At 43.6% G+C, this 23419-nt stretch overlaps 1 protein-coding gene across 2 annotated transcripts in view; it reads right to left on the reverse strand.

The window, feature by feature from the left end:
- Positions 1-23419, reverse strand: part of TBC1D2B (TBC1 domain family member 2B) — an 84631-nt gene that overhangs the window by 21586 nt on the left and 39626 nt on the right. For both annotated transcript variants that reach the window (XM_017865340.1, XM_017865341.1), the window contains exons 4-8: positions 14409-14572; positions 9736-9974; positions 8646-9029; positions 2304-2414; positions 1021-1214 (exon numbers count right to left, since the gene is read on the reverse strand). In XM_017865340.1, the coding sequence (XP_017720829.1) occupies positions 1021-1214; positions 2304-2414; positions 8646-9029; positions 9736-9974; positions 14409-14572 (1092 nt within the window). The remainder of the gene's footprint in view (positions 1-1020; positions 1215-2303; positions 2415-8645; positions 9030-9735; positions 9975-14408; positions 14573-23419) is intronic.

Below are 23419 nucleotides of genomic sequence, written 5' to 3' on the forward strand. Positions count from 1 at the left end.
GACCCGGGAGGGATTGCATTGGGGAGTTATACATGATATAAATGATGAATTGATGGGTGCTGACGAGTTGATGGGTGCAGCACACCAACATGGCATAAGTATACATATGTAACAAACCTGCACGTTATGCACATGTACCCTAGAACTTAAAGTATAATAAAAAAAAAAAAAAAAAAAACACCCACCTCACTGAGCATTAAGTACCACTCTGCACATAAAACCCTTAGCACAGTTCCTGGCACATGGGAGACATCCATAAAAGTGTTTAGTAAAGATGGTGTTGGGTACTTTCTAAGCATATTTCTGTTATCTGAGTAGCCCAAACAATGCAGGCTGGTGCTGTAAGCTCAGAGAAGGGAAAAGTCACATCAAACTGAAGCAAGGCTTCACCTGCGCCTGCAGGGGTGGGCAGGAGAAGCAAGGAGACTGCAGTGAACCAGGCCTAGACACAGGGCTGGTCCTGAGTCGTGGAAACAAGAGGAAGCTGAACTGCGTGAATCTGCAGATTTCTCCTGGCTCAAGTATTTCATGAGTCTAATTTTTTTTAGAAAACAGGTTATGAGAGGGTTCTTAATCCAAGATCCATCATGGGCTTCCAGATTCAGTGATTTCCCCAAAAATAAATGGGGTGTGTGTGTATGTATGTGTGTGTAAGCTCAGTTCCCCACTTAAGGGCTCCCTTTGTTTTGAACCACCTGTGGGTAGGGCTGTTTTAGCAGATGGTTCCTATTCCTTGGAAGACCGGCTCCTCCTGAAGTAAGGAAGGATCAGAAGGAAGGCTCCCTTACTTACACGAGAAATAGGTCTTGCAATCAGAAAACCTGTGGTAAGTCCCTGCTCTATGACTTGATTACTAGGGGAGAATGAAGACATTACCTGTTCTGCTGACCTGACAGCGTTTGTCATGAGCACCAAATGAGACACACAGTTGTGTACGGCTTTCTGCGAATGGTTCCTGCTGTTGAAAAAGGGACTTCAGAAATGGGGTGCACTACCCCCAACAGTCACTAGCACCTTTACCTGACAAGATGAGGTTTAACAAATGCTTGCTCTGGCTGCTCTTGGCTCTCAACCTGCAGAGCATCCTCCAGCAACTGGGCTATGACCTCCCGGGTGGGCCCCTGGTCTTCTGAGCACACTGGTGTCTTCATTTCTTGGAGCAATATCAGGTATTTACTTTCTATCTGGCAGAGCTTGGCTTCCAGGCTAGAATACTGCAGAGAATGTGGTGGTTACCTCCATCCAGACAGAGACACAGGAAGAGCAATATTTAGATACTCAAATAACCAGTGAACAACAAACCCAAAACTATTAGGAAGTGAGCCAGAGACAGACTGTATCAAAGACAATAAATTAATTTATGCCACAGACCACCTGTCATGTTTAAAATGGCCTGCAGTGGGCTCCTCTCTTCCTTATAGAGGAGTGCTGATAATCAGACCTCTGGATGCCAACAAACGCATCACCTCTGGACAGCGGAAACCGGGCTACGTGCCAATTACTGAGGTCCAGCTCGGTGCCATTTGGCGTATGGCCCATGAGTGGCCACTCCATGCTATACCCATTCTATTTAAGGACACTGTGGTCCAGGACTAGCTCCCATCTGCCACCTTATCAGACAAATCAAATATACCCTGGAAAACACGCAGGAATAAGGTCTGGGAAGATGCTTCAAGTTCTGTTCAAAAAAGTATATCAGGTATATAACAGCTGTTGACAAGTGTCATTTGACTACAACTCATTTGATGATAGCCGAAATGTTTGTGGTCCCATTACACTTTGTGCAAAGTCCCTTCCAGCCATAATCATATCGGACTTTCACAACAACCCTACTGGGTTCACAAAGGAGGCATTCACCTCACCATCTCCATAAATACAAACTGAACAGCATAAATCAAAACCCAAATAATCTTAATTTAGGGGACCTTATAATTATATATTTAGTTTGTTTTCTTCAAAGTCCATTAAAATGCTTATGAACAAAGGTAACACACAAAGAAAGCAATACCTTACGTTCTTTTTCTTTAACTAGAGAAACTGAACACATTTTCTGTAGCTTCTCATTCTTACCCAGTTTATGTGAAAAACTCACATCTCAGGGCATTTATCTTTGTCTTCATCAGAGATAAAATAAGACTAACTATATATCTCTATGTACTATATATATTTTAAACATATTTTGTTATCAGTAACCACATCTCTCCAAGCTTGGGAGTTGAACCAGTTTGTAAAGCATGTTTATTTTTAATGGTTTCCTAACCTCACCTCCCACCAGGTAATAGAATCCATCTATCCTGACCCACCTTTGCCATCAGATCCCTCTCTCTCCTTTCTGCATTTCTTCGTAGAGCTGAGAGTTCCAAAATCTCCTTATTTAGAAATTTGTTTTGGGTTTTGTACCCCTGTAGATTATCCTGTTAGAAAAAAAAAAAAAATCCCTGAATTCACATTGGTTGAATATTGACTAATTAATTACCCTATGTAGTCAGTATCTTGCTGCCTCACCAATCAAATGGCCCTGCTAAGTTAGAGTAAGTTCTAAAGAACTAGAAGTTGTTAAAAGGCACTTTCCGATTAACCTTTTTGGCCATTTACAGTAGTAGAAGGCAGGTAGGCATGATGGCCGTAATGGAGATGGAGAAGATATTTTATTTAATTGTGGTAGTTTTCTCAACTGATGACAGGAGAAATAAATATGACATATTCCTAAATCTATGCAAATATTTTATCCATATTCCATATTCATTGAGGTGGTTAAAAAAAAAAGCAATATCTTACTTTTTTTTTTTAAACTAGAGGAACAACATTTTCTGAAGGTTCTCATCTTCACTTATCCAGTTTATATAAAAAAAAGGTTATATACATATACAGTCCATAACTAAAAATCACTCTTAATAACAAATTCTACGACCTACAATGTATAAGGCACATAAGAGAACATATTCTTCAACATTGAAAAATTTCAAACTTACAGAAAAGTTGAAAGAAAAGTACAATTAACACAATATAGCCTTCATTTAAATTAGCCAATTGTTAACCTTTGTCTATTTGCTTTCTGTCTATAAAAAACATAACAAGCTGGTGACAAGTTCTGCCAAGTCCAACTGTGAGAGCAGGTTGGGGCGGGGCACATGTCATGTTGGCTTCAGCCCTTGAAACTCCAAGCAAGAAAGCTGAAAGGAGCCAACAGCAACAAAAAGCAAACCAAAAAGGAGGTGAAGTGTTTTCATGTAAAACACTGAAAATGAAGCTCAGAAAACTTCCTTAGACTTTCCTAATAAAAACAATGAACTGAAGACGCTGCTAAGGATACTAATCCAAATCACCTCTGAGGCAGTGACTTCTAAAATGTTCTTTACAAATTCAGTCTTTTATAAATGTGTCTCTTCTCCCCATCCCACCCCGCTTCTACTTGTTTCTCTTTGATAATCTGACAGGCTGGTGTGTGAGGTTCCTGATCTCCCAATCACAGAAGAAATTATGTTCAAGACAGCTCAAAGGGCAGGCCAGGGTAGTCAAGACAGACTCTGGTGATGCCACAGGCAGGAGACTGCTGCTGCTCCCCAGAGATGTGGCTACAGAAATTCCTCATCGTCAAACAAGAAACCACCACGGGATTATACCATTTCCCCCATAAAATGCAGAACTGAAAATGGTTCAATGTTCCCTTTAATCACTAACATTTATGGAGCACTTGCAATGGGTTACAGGTGCCCCGTGCTAGGCATGTGAGATTCCTAATCTTGTTTAAAACTCACAACTCTTAGGCAGCCATTCTCACCATCTTTATTTTTGAGGTGAAGAACTGAGCCATAGAAAGCTGCCCATTTACTGTCTAGGCTGCAAATCAGACTTCTGAGAACCAGACCAGTGGGCTCTTAGCTCCATGTTCTCAGGCCCCTGACGCCCACAAGAACTTCGATAGGCATCATACTCAGCCTGAGCAAAACCACGTCACGACAAGTACTTGAAATGTTGAATATTGGACTTCCTTTTCTCACCTGAATCTCCTTTCTACTGGTGTCTTAAAAGCTTTTTTTTTTTTTTTTTTTTTAAAGAAACAAGGTTGGCTGGGCATGGTGACTTATGCCTATAATCCCAGCACTTTGGGAGGCCAACGCAGGAGGATCACTTGAGTTTGAGACCAGCCTGGCTAACATGGCAAAATCCTGTCTCTACTAAAAATACACACACACACAAAAATTGGCCAGGTGTGGTAGTGCACACCTCTAGTCCCAACTACCCTTTCTGAGGCATGAGAATCACTTGACCCCAGGAGGCAGAGGCTGCAGTGAGCCAAGATCATGCCACTGCACTCCAACCTGGGTGAAATAGTGAGACTCTGTATCAAAAAAAAAAGGGGGGCGGGGGGCGGGGGAGACAAGGTCTAACTCTGTTGCCCAGGCTGGAGTGCACTAGTGTGGTCATAGCTCACTGCAGTCTCAAACTCCTGGGCATAAGCGATCCTCCCACCTCAGCCTCCTGAGTAGCTAGGACCACAGGCATGGCCACCACACCCAGCTAATTTTTTTTCTTTTTTTGTAGAGATGAGATCTCACTATGTTGCCCAGGCTGGTCTCAAACTCTTGGCCTCAAGTGATCCTCTTGCCTCGGTCTTCCAAAGCACTGGGATTACAGGTATGAACTACTGCACCTGGCCAAAGGTCTCATATTTGGAAAGATTAAGCAAACATATTACTAAAAGGCAGGTCAGCCAAAGGAAAGCTGGCTGGAGGGCAACTGAAGAAAACATGCAACAGTGATGGATAGAGACTGAGTGATACAAGGTGGGTCGGTGAAAGCAAGTAACATCAGCTGTCATGTATGTCTTTAACTTAAAATTTGTGTTACAATAAGTCCTGATCATTTATATTACAGCTACTTTCTCTAGAATGATGATGATGACCACAGCAATAACAACACTCAATAGTGAAGACCCTATGAGGAGCCAGGCACTGTGTGAGGGAGGGCTTTACGTGGATTACCGCCTGTAACCCTTACAATACCTATGATGAAAATAAGCACTATTTCACAAACACACTAAAGCAGAGACATGAATTCACCTGCCCAAGTCAGAGATCCTAAGTGGTGATCTGACTTTGAAATCCAACCAGGGCTGGCTCCAGAGGTCATGTAAAGCATCACCCCACGCTGTTCCACATCCCCTTCCTTCCTGATGCTTGCTCCAGTTGTCATTCTGCTTTTCTGTTTGTGCCTCTAAACTAAACTGTGAGGCCCAGAAGTGCAGTGCCTGTGTACCCATGCAGAATAAAACAGTAGGCACAAAGCTGGATGCATAGATGAGCTGGAAGAAGAAGAAGCTGTAGGCATGGAGGTATGAACAGCAAACGCAGGAAGAAAGACAAGGATGAAGTAAATGATAACACAAAGGATGGACAACACTGAAATCGTTAATGAAAGCAATGTGGAAGTGCTGGGGCCACAATGCTGAATGGAACAATCCGAAAGTCCACATACTTCACAAATGGAAGAAGGATGGAAACACAGAAAAGGATTGGAAGGAAACATAGAAAAAGAATGACCTAAATCATTAGGGTGGCAAAATCCTAGGACCAATGTTTATTCCTGCCTCAGAATACTACAGAAACAAAAAGCATTAGACCACACCAAGAAAAGTTAGCAAATTCCAAATGGCAGAAATCTTTATAGGCAGCATCCACCGACAATAAAGCATGAAAACTGGTCAAGAACGGCAATAACAAAAAAGATACATAAACATATTTAAAATTAAAAATATATAAAATATGCTTTAAATAAACATATCTTAAATATATATCTTTTTCCACTTAGACATTTTAAATTTGGAATCAGAAGTAGGAATCAATATTTCTTCTTCAACCATATCCTGTCTAGAGCTGAAGGGCTATGACGGAATGCACATCAGAACACCCACTTCTGTCAGTGCGCTCCCTCTTTTTCCCTGGAGCCTTTCCAGTTCTCCCAGTGCCACTGCAGAGGAGACCCATATGAGGTGTGAACACCTTCTGCATTGCAGAGAGACCCCCAGCACTGGCAATAACAGAGCAAGGTCAGACAGCATGAGGTTATGGACCCAGGCAGGCCTCAATTGTCTTGCCCGGAATCCACCTAACAACCACTTTGCCTCTTCATCAACTGTCACTACATCACCTCACGGTTGTGATATTTTGGGGTCACAGGCTTAAGTTGTTAAAAATTGTTAAACTTGTTGAGAAATGTTGGAGGAAAAAAACTTCATGGCTGATTCAAAACCACTCCACCCATTATGCTGCAGAAAGAAAAGAGTTCTGATCAGCATTGTATCCCGATCAGCTCCATCAGCTGCCTACAGAAGGAGCTACATAGTCGCGACAGCCAGGAAGCCTACTCTCCACACAACCCCGGCTTGCTCCCCCAGAAAACCTGCTCCACATGTCTCCCCCACTGCCGAGTGTCACGCACGCCCTGGAAACCCACCACTATAGTACTATTCTACACACTACAGAAATAGACACACTTGCAAAATAAAACCTTCACCTGTCTGCTGGGTGCCATGGCTCATGCCTGTAATCTCAGGAGGATCACTTGAGCTCGGGAGTTCAAGACCAGCCCGGGCAAGGTGGCGAAACTCTGTCTCTACTAAAAATATAAAAATTAGCTGGGTGTGGTGATGTATGCCTCTAGTCCCACCCAGCTACTCAGGAGGCTGAGGCCAGAGGATTTCTTGAGCCAGGGAGGTTAAGGCTGCAGTGAGCTGAGATTGCACTACTGCACTCCAGCCTGCAACAGAGTAAAACACTGTCTCAAAAAAAATACATAAAAATAAACATTTCTGCTCTCATTAAGTAATCCCAAAATCTGTATTATTGATGGGTATATATTTAGGGTCATGTATATTCAATATTGTGTACATTAAAAAACCCAACTTCCATTGGCAACGCTAACTAATACCTCTTATTTAAAAAAACAAAAAACAAAAAACAAAAAAAAAAACACAAAGGCTATTTTTTTCTTGCAACGGGGTCTCACTTTGTCATCCAGGCTGGAGTGCGGTGGTAGGATCTCAGCTCACTGCAGCCTTGCTCTGCTCTCCAGGGCTCAAGCAATCCTCCCACTTTAACCTCTTGAGTAGTTGGGACTACAAGTACAAGCCACCATGCCTGGCCTTTTTTTTTTTTTTTTTTTTTTTTTTTTTTTTTGGAGGGGGGTTTTTTTTTTTTTACTTTTTTTTTTTTTGTAGAGATGGGGGTTTCACTATGTTGCCTACACTGGTCTCAAATTCCTGGGCTCAAGCAATGTGCCCACCTCAGTCACCTAAAGTGCTGCTATCACAGGCATGAGCCATCATGCACCGCCAGCTTTTTTTTTTTTTTAATAGTACATATAAGTGTAAAGTATTGAGACCAGAGGTTTTATTGTTGTTTTGGATTTTCTCATTCATAAATCCTCTGGGCCTCACATATCCAATGGGTGTTATCAGTGAGAAGTGGTCACTCTGGGGAGCATGTACATAATCTAGCCCTGCTGCCATGATTCCAGTGTTTTTACTTCTGTCTTGGAATTATCTTCAGGGTCCCCAGCATGCCCATCATTCCCTCACTCAATGCACTGGCAGTACCTGAAAGGTACTGCTAGGCATGAAGCAAATGCTCAGTAACAACCTGGACAGTAACAAACCTCTGCCCTCCAAGGACAAGCTCCATCCGGAGCCAAACACCCTTGAAAACACATTATTTGCAAGATGAGGGTGGCCAGGTAAGGGACGCCTTGGGGCTGAGACGAGTAGCTAGACATGTTTGGGGTCTGCTGGGGTCAAACGGGCTATACTTGATGCCCCACGTCCTGGGGGCCACGTGTCCACCTAAAACCACTCTAACAAAGTCTCAAGAACTGGTGGCAGCAAGAATGTTATGATCCTCCTTGTGGCTTCCCCTCTGAAACAGGAGGCTTCTCTATGGGCAAGAAGAGAAATGCAGGCTGCCCCCGCCTCTCACAAATGCTGTGTGTTCCTCCTACCACATCAGTTGGTCACCACCCCAGGCATGACTTGGAGGGTCACTTCCGTTCAGGAAATAGCCTCCCACCCTGAGGGCTAGCCCAGAGAGGGACATGGGGAGGAAAGCTGTCCTTCCTACTAAGTGTCAGTACCCTCCCATCTTGGGTGTTGGGGGCACTGACTCTGAACAGGCCCTCTTCCCAGGCCTACTTGGAAGCTGGAGTCCGCTTCCCCAGCTAATCCTATACTGTTAGGAACAATGCTCCCAAAGCAGGCATCCACTAGGTCCTGCAGCAAACTGTACAAATTAAGTCTGTGTGTGCTTTCATGTACACAGGAGGGGTAAGAAACAGCCTCTGTATGATACACGGGATAATGAAGTACTAAGGGTGGTATATATAGAAAGGTAAGTCTCAGTTGCTTGAAAGCAAGGGAGGGGAAGGATTTGAAACTGTTCCAAATAACGGCAAGAGTTTCCTTTTCCAAGGAAGCTCCACAGATGATTAATGATTATTTGATGGTAAGTCCTGTTACACTTGTGGGAAAAAAAAAAAAAAAAAAAAAGGTGTGTAGCTGTCCATCACACCAAATCAGCTCATGGAGGCCAGGCCTCTAGGGTGACATCGGTGGTCTCTCATGCCAATCACCAGAGCCCCTGCCCTGCTCTTACTTTGAGCCTGTCCAGTTCCAGCTGGTCCCTGGCAACAGGCGCAGCTGAAGGGGAGCTGGGCACCACAGTGGGAGGAGGCCCGCTGCCCTCGCCCTCGCTGAGCTTGATGATGACCTCGTCCTTGGCTTGAATAGTCTCCATGAGCATCCCCAGCTGCTCGTTGAGCTCGCCCACTTTGCTCTTTAGCGTCCTCACTTCCTGCTGAAGGCTCTCCTTCTCCAGGCTGAACCTCTCCAGCTGGCTGGTAAGGCCCAGAATCTGATCATCCTTTTGGTGCAGAAGCTCGAGCGTGTCTTTTGGGACCCCCTCGCAGAGCCGGCTGCTTGTGAAATACTTGTCATACTGGGATGACCGGACTGTCTGCTGGAGCAGTCGAACAAGCTCCTGGGAGCCAAAAGGAGAATGGAGTGAAGGGTGAGGAGGGGAGGAAAAGCAGAAATCGTGACAACATTACATAGAGCAATCGACAGAATTTGAGGAAATGTAGAAACTTTACTGGGAACATTTTAATACTGAACTTCCTCTTGAAGGATCTCAAAAATAGAGGAAAACAATATTTATTCCATAAAGACTGTCTGTAGAGAACAGTAATAGGAAACAGGAAATAATGGACATGTGTACTGTAATTAGCAATGGTGTCCAGTAAATGTTCATGGGTATTAAAAAATCTGTGCTCTAAGAGTCACTGAACTACTAAACAATTAAATGTAATTCGATCTGATTAGCTCAGGAAACTGTTGTTGAATAGGATGCAGAAACTCTTTTTAACGACTGTTAAAGAACTCTGGGCTGAAACTGTGTTCAGGGAAAGATTCAACCTCAGGGGCAGGACTGGGCGGTGGGTGCAGACAGCAACCTCCTCTGTCCTCCTTTGAGAGATCTTCACTCTCTTGCAAATGCAAACACCTCTGAACCAATGATCAAGCACAGCAGCCGCTCCTAGATGACGGCCATGGCAATATGAAACCTCCAGAGGAAAAGCAACTTCTGGGAAACAAAGCTGTCCCCAGACTCAGGGAAACATAAATTGGGCTTTATTCCTCCTGTCCTTGGCCTGCTGATGTGGGGTAAGACAGAAACCAGAAGTTACCTTCTGACTGCATAGGTCTTTCTTTAACCGTTCCAGCTCTTCCTGCTGGCTCTGGATCTGCAGTTGCATTTCGGAGCCCGGCTTCCTGATGCTGATGCTGCCGCTGCCTGATGTGCCTTCACTTGAAGGGTCACCACTGCTGTGACGATTTTTGTACGACCCAATTATGTCTTTCAAAGGGCGTTTTCCTTTGTAGGGGTTACGTCCAAAATCAAAGGGGAATCCTGAGCCAGTTACTCCTATATAAAAATAAAACTTGTATTTTATTATTATAATATTTATTTATTTATTTTTTTTGAGACGGAGCCTCATTCTGTTGCCCAGGCTAGAGTGCAGTGGCGCAATGTCAGCTCACTGTAAGCTCCGCCTCCCGGGTTCACACCATTCTCCTGCCTCAGCCTGCACAGTAGCTGGGACTACAGGTGCCCGCCACCACGCCTGGATAATGTTTTGCATTTTCAATAGAGATGGGGTTTCACTGTGTTAGCCAGGATGGTCTTGAATTCCTGACCTTGGATCCACCCGCCTCGCCCTCCCAAAGTGATGGAATTATAGGCGTGAGCCACCACGCCCGGCCAAAACTTGTATTTTAAACGCAAGCCACATCTTCCTTTTGGAAACTATAACAAAATAAAGCATCCTCACAAATCATCCTCCAGGGAGTTTGGCATTCACCACCTTGAGAACTACAGGAGATTGATGACTCTGCCCCCACTGCATTCTAGATAGTAACCAACATGCTTCATTCAACCAGAGATGATTGATTTCCCCCCACTGGACCCTTCCTTGGAAGACTCTATCACAGGATCATTTTTCATGGAAAACTAAGACATATTAAGCATCCTATTTTTGCTAATTTGTCCTTAGCAAAAAACCAAGAACACTCAAATGTATGTTTTTTTTTAAACGTACAAACATCGTTATGCTTTGAATGTGTCCCCCAAAGTTTATGTGTTAGAAATTTAATCCTCAATGTAACAGTATTGGGAAGTGGGGCCTAATAACAGGTGATTAGGTCATGAGGACTCTGCCCCTGTGAATGGATTAATGTTGTTATCACCAGGGTAGGTTAGTTATCACCAGGGTGGGTTAGTTATCACCAGAGCAGGTTTGCAATAAAAACAAGTTTGGTACCTTGGCTCTCCCTCACTCTTGCCCTCTCTTGCCTTCCGCCAAGGGACTACACAGAACAAAGGCCCTCCCTAGATGCCAGTGCCATGCTTTTGGACTTCTAGCCCCAGAACCATGAGCCAAAAAAATTTCTGTTCATTATAAATTACCCAGTCTATGGTATTGTTATAACAATATAAAACAAACTAAGACATGCATGTTTTAAAGCATGACTATATTCCTCTTCTTAAAAAATGGGTATTTGGGGTCAGGCATGGTGGCTCACATCTGTAATCCCAGCATTTTCAGAGGCCAAGGCGGGCAGATCATCTGAGGTTGGGCATTGGAGACCAGCCTGACCAACATGGAGAAACCTTGTCTCTACTAAAATTACAAAATTAGCTGGGCGTGGTGGTGCATGCCTGTAATCCCAGTTACTCAGGAGGCTGAGGCAGGAGAATCACTTGAATCCGGGAGGCAGAGGTTGCAGTGAGCCGAGATCACATCATTGCACTCTAGCCTGGGCAACAAGAGCGAATCTCTGTCTCAAAAAACAAAACAAAACAAAACAAAACAAAAAAAACACAAATGAGTATTCAGAAATACTGTCAGGCCAGGCACAGGGACATGTACCGGTGGTCCCAGCTATTGGAGGCTGAGGCAGGGGGGCAGCTTAGGCCCAGGAGTTCAAGGCCAGCCTGGGCAACACAGAGACTCCATCACTAAAAAAGAAAAAAGAATACTATAGGATCTAAATAAGTATCAGTGTAGATAGATTCAAATATATATATATTCAAATTACAAAGAGGAGACACAAGGGAGTATATACTATGTAAGTGTGATTTATATAAAGTTAGAAAACAGGCAGAACCAACCTACACTGTTAGGAATCAGCACAGTGGTTCCCTGGGGCAGAGTAGTGACTGGAAAGGGCACGGGGATGGCAGCTGGCTCCTGGGGTGTTGGCATAGTCGTCTTTCTTAAAGTGAGTGCTGGTTACATGGGTGTATTCACTTTGTGACAACTCACTGAGCTATATATTTCTGATTTGGGAACTTTCCTGTATGTTATACATCAATAAAAAGTTTACTTAAAGATAGAGGAAAATAAAGGAAGGGTAGTTCACTTTTTGTGAATAACATGGACAAGTTGGAGGGCTGATTCTTGGAGCTGTTTCAGGAAATACCCATGAAGAGTGTAAGATCAAAGTCTAGTGACATCTTTGTCTCTCCCTGTCTATCACGTAAACTCCCCTCAAAGGGGATGAAGGGCTGGGCAGAGGGCTAAGAAGGCTGTCATCCGTCAAAAAAACACTCTCCATGGTGCAGGGAGTTTCTCCTCCTGTCCCGACTCACTAAGTGCTTCCGATTCCTCCTCCCCAGTCCTGCTCATATTCATCCTTCCATTTCACCCTCAGTCTCTACTGGAAGTCACAGCCAACAGTACTTATTTTCAATAACCCAAATCCCCAGTTTTAATCTCTTTTCCTCCAGGTAGCATTATATATCAGCTCATACTGAGCCCCTCTCCTTGGCACTCCCACTGGCCTTGCCATGCATTAGGTAATTCAGCACATTCAGTGTGGCCACATTCTACACCATGTCACACTGGACCAGTGGGTTCTACACCAGGATCCTATGGAGCACAGGTAAGCTCCCTCTCACAGCAAATCATGACAGTCCTTTTCTAGGAGACAGAAAAAATATTTCCTTTCCTAAGTGCTTACTCTTCCAATAAAGGTTTCCTCAAATCCTGTACCCTATTCCTGCTGCCCCATGCTAGAATCAGGCATAAGGTGGAATTTCAAAATTATTTATTGTTATTTTATGTTTAAAACATCAATATTCTCTTAATGAATTAACAAATCTAGGACTGTGGCCGGGCACAGTGGCTCACGCCTGTAATCCTAGTACTTTGGGAGACCAAGGTGGACAAATCACCTGAGGTCAGGAGTTCAAGGACAGCCTGGCCAACATGATGAAACACCATCTCTACTGAAAATACAAAAATTAGCCAGGCATTGTGGTGGGCGCCTGTAATCCCAGTTACTCAGGAGGCTGAGGCAGAATCTCTTGAACCTGGGAGGCAGAGGTTGCAATGAGCCAGGATCACACCACTGCACTCCACCCTGCATGACAGAGCGAGACTCTGTCTCAATAAATTAAATAAATGCATAAATAAATCTAGGATTGTAAATGGCTGTTAAAAGCATCAGGCAAAAGGCTGATGGAGAATTTTATGAATGGATCAGGATTACAACCCTAAACTTTGATCAATCTTAACATCAAAAGAGAGAAACAGATGATGTGGCTTCAGATGTGATGCGACAGGAAGCACGCAGCATCTCCCCACCAAAACAGCATTCCTGTCGAATCAGAAGTCAACCCTGAATCTGGGCAGGTCTCTGGCCCTAACTACCAGTATACAGGAATTACATGGGACAGGAGCACGTTAAATGACCCCACAGAAATACAATCAGCAAACCCAGACGTGGGAGACTTCTCAGCGCAAAGACCTGGTTTCCTCAACGAATGTGGCAAGGGAAGGGGAAGGGAAAAAAAACTCAGAGAGCTGTTTAGACTAAAAGAGAACTAAGAAGACATCAATTAAATACAATGTGTGGGTCTTGTTTGAATCTTCATTTGAACAAACCGGCTGTAAACAGACACTTAAGGAACAATTAAGAAATTAAATAATATTAAGGATTTATTGTAACTGTAAATATAATAAAGAAGTTGCGGTTATAATTTTTTTTTTTGAGATGGATTCTCGGTCTGTCACCCAGGCTGGAGTGCAGTGGCGCAATCTTGGCTCACTTCAAGCTCCGCTTCCCGGGTTCATGCCATTCGCCTGCCTCAGCCTCCCGAGTAGTTGGGACTACAGGCGTCCGCCACCATGCCCAGCTAATTTTTTGTATTTTTAGTAGAGACAGGGTTTCACGGTGTCAACCAGGATGGTCTCGATATCCTAACTTCGTGATCCGCCCGCCTTAGCCTCCCAAAGTGCTGGGATTACAGGTGTGAGCCACCATGCCTAGCCAGTTATAATTTTTTTAAAAGGGTCATTATCTCTTACAGATACATACTAAAGCATTTGCAGATGCAATGGATTAATGTCTATAATAATAATCCAGCTGACAGTGCAGGGAGGAGCAGGAGCTTAGAGACAGAGAAGGAAGAAGAGAGACCATAGTTCACATTGTAGAAGCTGGATGATGGGTACACCAGAATTCATGAGATTATATTCTCTTCTTTTGTGTACATTTCAAATGTCTATAAAGTTTTTTAAAATCAATATTTCCATAAAGAGGATCATGACTTCCAAGTGTGCTATCTCCCCCAAAAAATTGAGCCATTGGACTAGACAGTCATTTATTTCTTATAACATTTATTAAATAACTTTTTAAGCCTTTATGTTTTAAGTCCAACAAAGAGAATGCAAGCCCCCATTGGTCTTGGTCCTTATGCTTCTCGAAATACCTGCTAATAAAGTGTCTCCCACATCACTGGTGGTTAACAGATAGCAGTACACAGAATGACAGACAACAGGAAGTACGCTGATACCTTTGTTTCCTTCAGGGGTAAGCTTCTTCTTTTCTTCCTGTACTACGGACTCCTCTAGGTCCTTAGAGGTTGGGTCTAAAAGTTCCCACTCTTCATTGGTATAAAACACAGTCCTCCGACTATCATTATGTCCTCTCCCAGGACGGAAAGAAGACATCGAATTTCTATTGGGAAAAACAATATGTGTTGTTAACAAAAACAAAAGTAAAACAAAATGTAACCTCACGTATATAGGATTGGCAAAAATTAAGATATCTGATGATATCAAATGTTGGTGAGGATAGAGAAATGGGGATTCCTTTTTTTTTTTTTTTGAGATGGAGTCTCCCTCTGTCACCCAGGCTGGAGTACAGTGGTACAGTCTTGGCTCACTGCAACCTCTGCCTCCTGGATTCAAGCAATTCTCCTGCCTCAGCCTCCCTGAGTAGCTGGGATTACAGACATGCACCACCATGCCCAGCTAATTTTTTTTTTTTAGTAGAGACAAGGTTTCACCATATTGGCCAGGCTGGTCTCGAACTCTTGACCTCAGGTGATCTGGCCACCTCGGCCTCCCAAAGTGCTGGGATTACAGGCGTGAGCCACCTCACCCAACCGAAATGGGGATTCTCATATATTGCTGGTGGGATTATAAATTGATACTATTACCACGCAGAGGAACTCAGCAAGGTACTGTTAAGTTGAAGAGGTGCCTACCCCTAACTTCCAGTATTTGCTAAAAGAAATTCTTACATATGTGCACAAGGAGACACAAACAAAAACATTCACTGCAGCACTGTTCATATTACAAAAAAAATAAAAAGGTACAACAACCTAAACATTCATGAACAGGAGAATAAACTGTGGCATATTCATATAGTCAAGTACTACAGCACTTAAAATTAATTCATTCATCCAGCAATTATTGCTTGAGCCTACAACATGCCAGGCACTATTCTAGATGCTTGGAATATCCCAGTGAACAAAACATAGCAAGATTCTTATACTTGTGGAATGTACATTTCAGCCAAAGCTATATGTATCATAGGGATAAACATTTTTTAAACACTGAATGAAAAAGAAAATGGAAGAATTATAGGTATAGCATGATACTGTTTTATATCTTCAGATTATACTATTAATAGAGACTACTTATGGATACATATATATGTAGTAAAACTGTTTTTTAAAATCCACACACAAATTACAATTACCAAATACAGAATACTGGCAACCTCTGTAAAGGTAAAGAACAGGATCAAGAAGAGAGCATTTAGCCTGGTGCCGTGGCTAATGCCTGTAATCCCATACTTTGGGACACCAAGGCGGGCATATCACCTGAGGTCAGGAGTTCAAGACCAGCCTGGCCAACATGGCGAAACTCTGTCTCTACTAAAAATACAAAAATTAGCTGGGTGTGGTGGCACACACCTGTAGTCCCGGCTACTCAAGAGGCTGAGACACAAGAATCACTTGAACCTGGGAGGCGAAGGTTACAGTGAGCTGAGATTGCACCACTGTACTCCAGCCTGGGAGATAGAGCAAGATTCTGTCTCCCCCCCCAAAAAAAAAAAAAAAAAAAAAATAGAGAGAGGCTCTTAGTAATGTTCTGTTTTAAAATGCAGTAGAAATAAGACAAAACTCTAAAATGAATCATGGCTATCTGAGTAATCAATATACTTGCCTGTGTGCTAAAATATTTCATTAAAAGTTTTAAAAGTAGGTTGAGATTTCTGCTTCCAGTGAAGATGGAATAACAAGGACTAGATTTACCCTCCCTGGTGAAAACTAAAGAACTGAAAAAAAAAAATTAAAAATATAGGAAACCATGGTTTTCAGACATTGGCCATCAGGCAGCACAGGACAGTGATCCTGAGAGAGGGAAAGCCAATGAGGTAAGCTCACCTTACTGCCTGGAGACAGTTTCCAGGCCAGGGTGCAGGCAGGGGACACCCAGGAGGAGCCCAGCATCTCTCTGAGCTGAGAAGATAGAGTGGAGACTCTCAAGGCAGTTGCAGCTCATAGAGCAGAGTACTAGAGAGAAGAGAGCTGCACAGAGGGAGTGTCGCAGAGATCTTAGATGGTCCCTCAAGTCTTCAACTGAGTACTGATTGCGGCTTCGATGTAAGAAAGCTATCTGAGGACAGGGAGAGAACCAACTGAGAGAAGCAAAGGAAACCATCTCTGAGGCTCACACAGGAAAACCTCATAATTCACAGGGCATCAGAAAGAGTACTGAGAAAGGCTACCAATGGTATTCCTAAAGCCTGTGCTCATCCTACCAAGCAAAGCTTAAAAGCAAACTTCAAAAGGATCAAACTGTTTCAGAGTCATTTAATACACCCAAGAACAAAGCCCAAGAATATTTAGAGCAATACAAAAAAAATCCAGCACACAAAAAGGTAAAATTCACAATATTTGGTATCCAATTTTAAAAATGACCAGGCATGCATGAAGTGGGAAGTACAAGTCATAATGAGGAAAAAAATCAATCAACAGAAACAGGCCAGAAACTACAAATGATAAGATTAGCAGACAGGGACTCTAAAAGTTGTAACTGTATTCTTTATGTTCTAGAAGCTAGAAAAAAAGAATGAACATCTTAGAGACATAGAAAATTAAAAAAAAAAAGATTTAAATCAAATTTCCAAAAATAAAACTACAATGCCTACGATGAGAAACATGTCAAATGGGAACAAGAGCAGACTAGGCATTGTGGAAGGAAAGCCTAGAAAATTTGATGACCCTGCAATAGAAATGACCTCAAATGAAACAGAAATATGACCTAAAATGAAACAGAAGAATGACAAATGAAACAAAGAAGGATGGATGGACCAATGAGCTGGTCACTGAAGGAGACGAGAAGGGGAGGAGATGGAATAAAAGTATGTGAAGAAATAATGACCAAAATTTTTTCTAAATCTGATGTAAACTATCAATCCACAGATAGAAGAAGCTCAATAAACTTCAAGCATAAAAATCATGAAGAAAACTGTATTAAGGCATATCATAATCAAATTGCCTAATACAAATAATGTTTAAAGTTTTAAGTATAACCCTAATTTGCAAAAGAAATAAAGGAACAGTCAAATTTTTATAGTTAAACTGTCAAAAGGTAAGAGGCATGTGTTCACTATGAAGAGACATCTTAATTCATTTGTGCAGTTGGTAAGTGGAGTGGTGAGGAGAGGACATGCTCACATGAACCACCTTACTTATATGCACACACACGTAAATGCTTATATTCTCTTACTTAATAGATCCATACTTATCCCTAAAGCAATAAAAGGAATGAAATATGAAACCACCAAACAATATAGGTAAGTCTCCAAAACATTATATTAAGTGAAAGAAGAAACACAGGAGACTACACAGAGTATGATTCCATTTACATAAAAATTTTTAAAAGTCAAAGCTATAGTGACAGAAAGCTGATCAGAGGTTGCCCAGGGCTGGGTATTAAGGGAAGGGATCAACCGCAAAGGAGCGTGAAGGAATTTTTAAAGGTGTAGAGATGTTCTATTTTTCTTTATCATGGAGGTATTTACATTGCTGTGTATAATTTCTTAAATTCATCAGCCTATTCACCTAAAATAGGTGAACTTATTGGAGGTAAATTATAACTCAATAAAGTTATTAAAATAAACATGCAAATAAATAAGGAAGAGGAAAAAATGTATCATTTGCTGTTTTCTGAGGTGGATTAAAGGCAAGGGGGGAAAAGACAGCTTTATCTCTAGTTTGAATCAGACATGATACTCTCATTCAAACAGTCATTTCTCAATGTGTTTTTTAAAGCATATCTTTTTCCCTTTTATTTGTACTTTAAACATTCAGAAGAATACAGAGAAAGTATATAACACGCTTATGTTCTCATCACGTTATCACAGCTTATGGATGCATGGCCTTTGGCTAACTGCTTTAACAGTCATCAGGAACCAGCAATTATGCCTGTTTAGAACTGATACTCCCCTTCTCGTAGTTTATTTACTTAGGACCAAGAGGGAGCTGGTAAACAACATACAGCATCTTGCACATGCTATTTATTTCTTGTCTCTTCTAGAGCCTGGCATTGTGCCACACATCTTCACAGACAACTGCATAGAAGGATTCTAGTCAATTCCCCATGGTAACCCAATGAGCAAGATACCGTATAAAGTCTGATTTTATAAAAATTATAAAATTGTAGAGAAAACCATTTCTAAATAGCTGCTCAAAAAGAAAACTCTCACAAATGCTGCCTATACTTCTGTTCATTTTTTTTGACATGACTGGTTCATCACTTCAAAGAGCACTGGCACCACTGGACCCAGTGCACCATGACGTTTCAGTGGCCCTGCCTATGGCAAGGATCCCACGGGAGCCTTCTCTCAGGTGGCATGTGATTACCACCACTGTCAATTTTAGGAGTTAAATTCTCCTTGCCATTTGCCCTAGCTGTCAAACTGTGCTCCTCAGCTCTGGTTCCTAAAGGGTGAATGTAGGAAAGAGAAATAAGAGCAGGAACACCCCCACAGGGCCTGGAGAGAGAGAACAGTAATTTCAATGACTTAGAACTGCCACACACCCTCCTTCCTCCCACAGCGGTTTTGGGTTTCCAGCCTGTTGCAAGCCTGAGTCGTACACTGCTGTGCTCTCACCTGCAGCTGAGGGACAGCCTTGCTGGAGGCGTGGTGCTACTTGTCAAGTCCTGGGTAACAGAGAAATGGAATCAGGCTCAAAGTGAAAGCCTCTTGAAGTTGAAACAATATACAGGCAATTCCTGTTTTTGCTCTTACGTGGCGAAACCCAATTCTGGGACTGTGCAACAAGGGGGTCATTACAGTACAGACTTCTCAGATACACTCACCCTATCTGCTCTGGCCTACAGAGGCCTCAGGGGCAACCAAGTGTCCTGCCTGTGCACTCCATGTGGAGTTCACAGCTGGTTTAAATGGAGGGTTTTTAACTGGTGTTAGAGGCTGTTCTATGACAGTATTTGCTGTTTAAAGACCCCAGCCTCATTTGACAGATCTTTGAGAGGCCTTCTGTGTTCCCCCAGGCATCGTGCCAGGTACCCACCTATAAACACTCAGCTGCTCTGATCTGAAACAGAAAGTGAGGCACCACCAAGCAGCAAAACAGCACCTTGTTAGGGGCAGTGGTCAGCCTGAGCTTTTTAAAACAAACGCCAGCAATCTGTATCATTGTTAAGAAAACCTCTTTCCAGGTGGAAGTCTGCACAGTTTAAAATGTCTAACTAAAACAGTAATAACTTGTTCGACATTCGTTTGAATTCTGATAACCAGCTAGAATTTACAAGTTGACAGAATTGTTGGGAAATGTTCCATCAAATTTCTTCTGAGTTAACCCCTCCACAAACCACCTGCATAGCCAGGTTTCAGACCACACCACAACCTCTTCAGCAGGGGGACAACACTGCCGAGGCAGAGGTTTGCACTTGCCAGGACTTTGTGCACAGGAGGGAGGCAGGCTACCACTCCCTTTATGCACAGGAGGGAGGCAGGCTTCCAGCTCCCTCCCTCCCTCCAGACTACAGGCCCTGTTAAGGGAAATGAAGGTGGGGGGCAGGGAGGAGGTCGTGTAGAGGGGTTTCCTCTGACTGGCAACAGCCCTCTCAACAAAGCTGACTCAGTATTTCCTCCTCTACAAATTAATTCCTCAAATATATTCTCACAAGGGCACAGACACATGTACAAGAATATCAGAACAATGCTATTTGAAATGACAGAAAAGTAGAAACAAGCAGATGTCCATGGCTAGGAAACTGCTTAAATAAATTAGGGCACATTCCTATAACTGAATTCTGTCAGAACAAGAGCTCTAGTAAGGGTAATAAGTTTGGACATTCCAGTAAGTGCCTATATAATGTGTCAGCTCAAAGGGGCACGGCAGGTAGCCCTACACTCCCCACCACTGCTGACTCCTCCTGACCCACCTGCTGGTGAGAGCACAGCTCTGGTGCAAGTGGGCCTCATGACACGGTAAATACAGAGAAGCCATGTCTGAGGGAAGACATGACATTCTAAGTCACTGAGGTAGCTATGCACTGACATGGTGGATACTGTATGATCCCTCTGTGTAAATCACATACACACAGAGCAAAGTTCAGGGTGCAGATATAAGTACCTTCAGTCCTAGTGGTGACTTATGAACTTTTAAGTCCTTTTAAGTCCTGAGAAGTGGACTTAAAAGGACTTTCACTTTTAACTGTGTACCCCTCAGCAATGACTGATTTTTCTTTTTATACGCATGTATGCTTATTGCAATGAAGTACAAACACACAACTAAGAAGGCAGGCCAAACGGGGAAGCTGTCAGGTGGCAGGCCTGCAAGTCAGGTCACTTGCTATGGTTTGAATGTCTCCTCCAAAATTCATGTTGAAATCTAATTGTCATTGTGATGGTATTAAGAGGTAGGACCATTAAGAGGTGATTAGGCCATGAAGGCTCAGTCTTCACGAATGGATCAACACTGTTATCTGGGGAGTGGGCCTAGATTCAACTACAGAAGAGGAGACGGCAATGTGGTCAGGGAAGCAGAGATTTAGACCAAGGCAGCCATAGGCCAAGGAACGCCAGCAGCCATCAGAAGCTGCATGAGGCCAGGAACTAACTCTGCCCTGGAGCCTCTGAAGAAAGCAGTCCTGCCAACACCTTAACGTAGGCCTAGTGAAGCTGGTTTTGAATTTCTGGCCTCCCAAACGATCAAAGAATAAATATGTGTTGTTTTAAGCCACCAGTTTTATGGTCACTTGTTATAGCAGCCAGAGTAAATTAATGCAATTACTCTCCAATAAGCTATTGCCCTTCAAACCAAGGATTTTGATAGGTTGCTTTCTGTTGTGGTCTAGGCTTCAGCTGGCATTCAAGTTTGGAGCATTAATGTCCAAAGTCAGAATATATTTACTTCTGATATGATGTCTTTTTGTCCTGAGGACCTGGAAAGGTGTCATCAGAAAGACCCTTCCCAAAATACTCTAGACATTTACCTGGACAGATGAGTACATCACCCTTCCAATTCTAAGACATCAGAGCAAACACCTAATAAACACGCACAGCCTCAAAGAAACCAAACATCTAAGAAACAATATTCTTACTGTAGAACGTACAGACAGGTACAGTTCCACAGGTTCCCTACTGCCCAAAGGGTGGACACCCCCACCCCTTCACCCTGGGAGTCCCTGGCCTCCTCAGCTCCTCTTCTATCCTCACCCCCTTAGCACCCTACGCACCTGGCACCAGAACCCATGCCACCGTTCTGACTTCCTTGCCTCTCCATGGGTGTCCCGGCACTTGCATTTCCCTTTGAACAATCCCTCTCCATCTCTCAAGCCCTTTAAGCCAAAACTCATCTTCACAGCAAAACCATCACCAGCCTCTCCCACAACCCACACTGCAAAGAATAAGCACTTCTTCCTGATGCACCCAGGTAGGCTGTGACATGCTGGGTTCGGCCTTGAACTGCACCCTATAGCCCCTGTGGCAGAGGAGTCACAGGCTCGCCTGCCTGTCTTCCTGAAGCCCCTTAAACAGCTGACAGTGGGGAGGGACAGCCTCTTACCCGAGGGAACATCTTCAGCCCCATCCCATAGTGGAGGGGAGAGGAAGATGCAGTGGCGAGGGAGGGAGGGCCAGCTGCACAGCCAGGCAGTCCTGAAGAATGGGCTTCTCAAATGCAGGTGATGACCCACTGGGGGCCAGGACATCAAATTAAGGAGTCGCGAAATCAATTTTGAGGGTCACGACAAGCATTTTTTTAGTATTAAAAGAGAAAATACTACTTAGCTTTACTATATGTAGTAGTGAAATTTTTCTTTCAGTTTTATGTACATACCAATAGTATACATTTACATATGAAGATGTGTATTTTCTGTCAATTCCCAGTCAAGAAAGTGAACAATGCTGTGTCAGAAGGTAACATCCTGCCGAGGAGGCCAAACAGAAAGAAAAGTGCTGAGAGGAAGTGTTGTCCTGCTAGGGAAGGGAGTGTGGCACAAGGGCAGGTGGGTGTGGGCAGACCCCCCACGAGTATAAAGGGCAGAGGATGACAAGCCCCCAAGCAGCGGGAGCAGGAGCTGCAGAGCAACTCTGCCCCGGAAGGGTCTGGAGCCTTCCCTCATCACTCTTCCTCAAGTCAGTGCCGGACACCCACTATGTGCCAGGCAGTGTGAGGTACTGGAGTAAACCAGAGACAAGACAAACAGGGTCCCTGCCCCATGGAGCTCCCAGCCTTGCAAGGGAGCTGGACCACAGACAAGTACACAAAGAAATACAGAAACTACACGTGGCAGTAAGGGCTGTGAAGGAGAAGCACAGTAGTGAGGAGTGGGAGGAATAGGGAAGGCTTCTCTGAAGAATGAGCAGAAGTAACTGGAGAAGAGACCCCTCCCTGCAATGGGACAGCCTGAGGCAGGGCCTGTCGGGAAGACAGACATCTGAAGAACTGAAAGAATCAAGTGGGCCTGCAACAGAGGAAATGACAGGGGTCAGACCCCATGGGACCCTGAAGGCCATGTTCAGTAGCACAGCCTTCAGCCTAAGGTAATAAGAAGCCTCTGAAAGGCTGAGGAAGTTGATTGAATTGATTCAAGTCCCTTAGAATTGGGTCCCTGCAACAGGTGGACCCAGCACCGGCAGAGGATGCAGACAGGTGCCCTTCCTCAGCCCCCAACTCTAAATACAACAGGAGACACGGCCTAATTGCTCCCTCGGTGGCCCTGGACAAGACATTAAAGTTCTCTGAGCCTCGGCTTCCCATGCTAAGTCATGGTGAAAGGTCTCTGAGTCTACAGGCCAAAGCCACTGGTCCTCTCATGACCTCAGTGATTTCCATAGAACAGTGTCATACACCGGCAGCCCTTCTGATACGTGGGCCCCCGGGAGCGTGTGAATGGATCAAGACAAAAAGGACTGTTGGGACACAACTGCTAAGCACAACTTCATGCTCCTGGGAGTTATCAGAGAAGACCAGGTGCCACTGCGCCACTACAGAAACACACACAGACCCCAGCCAACTTCCCACAACTGCTG

The sequence above is a fragment of the Rhinopithecus bieti genome, unplaced genomic scaffold (assembly GCF_001698545.2).
Source record: "Rhinopithecus bieti isolate Rb0 unplaced genomic scaffold, ASM169854v2 scaffold_82461, whole genome shotgun sequence".
Lineage (NCBI taxonomy): Eukaryota > Metazoa > Chordata > Mammalia > Primates > Cercopithecidae > Rhinopithecus > Rhinopithecus bieti.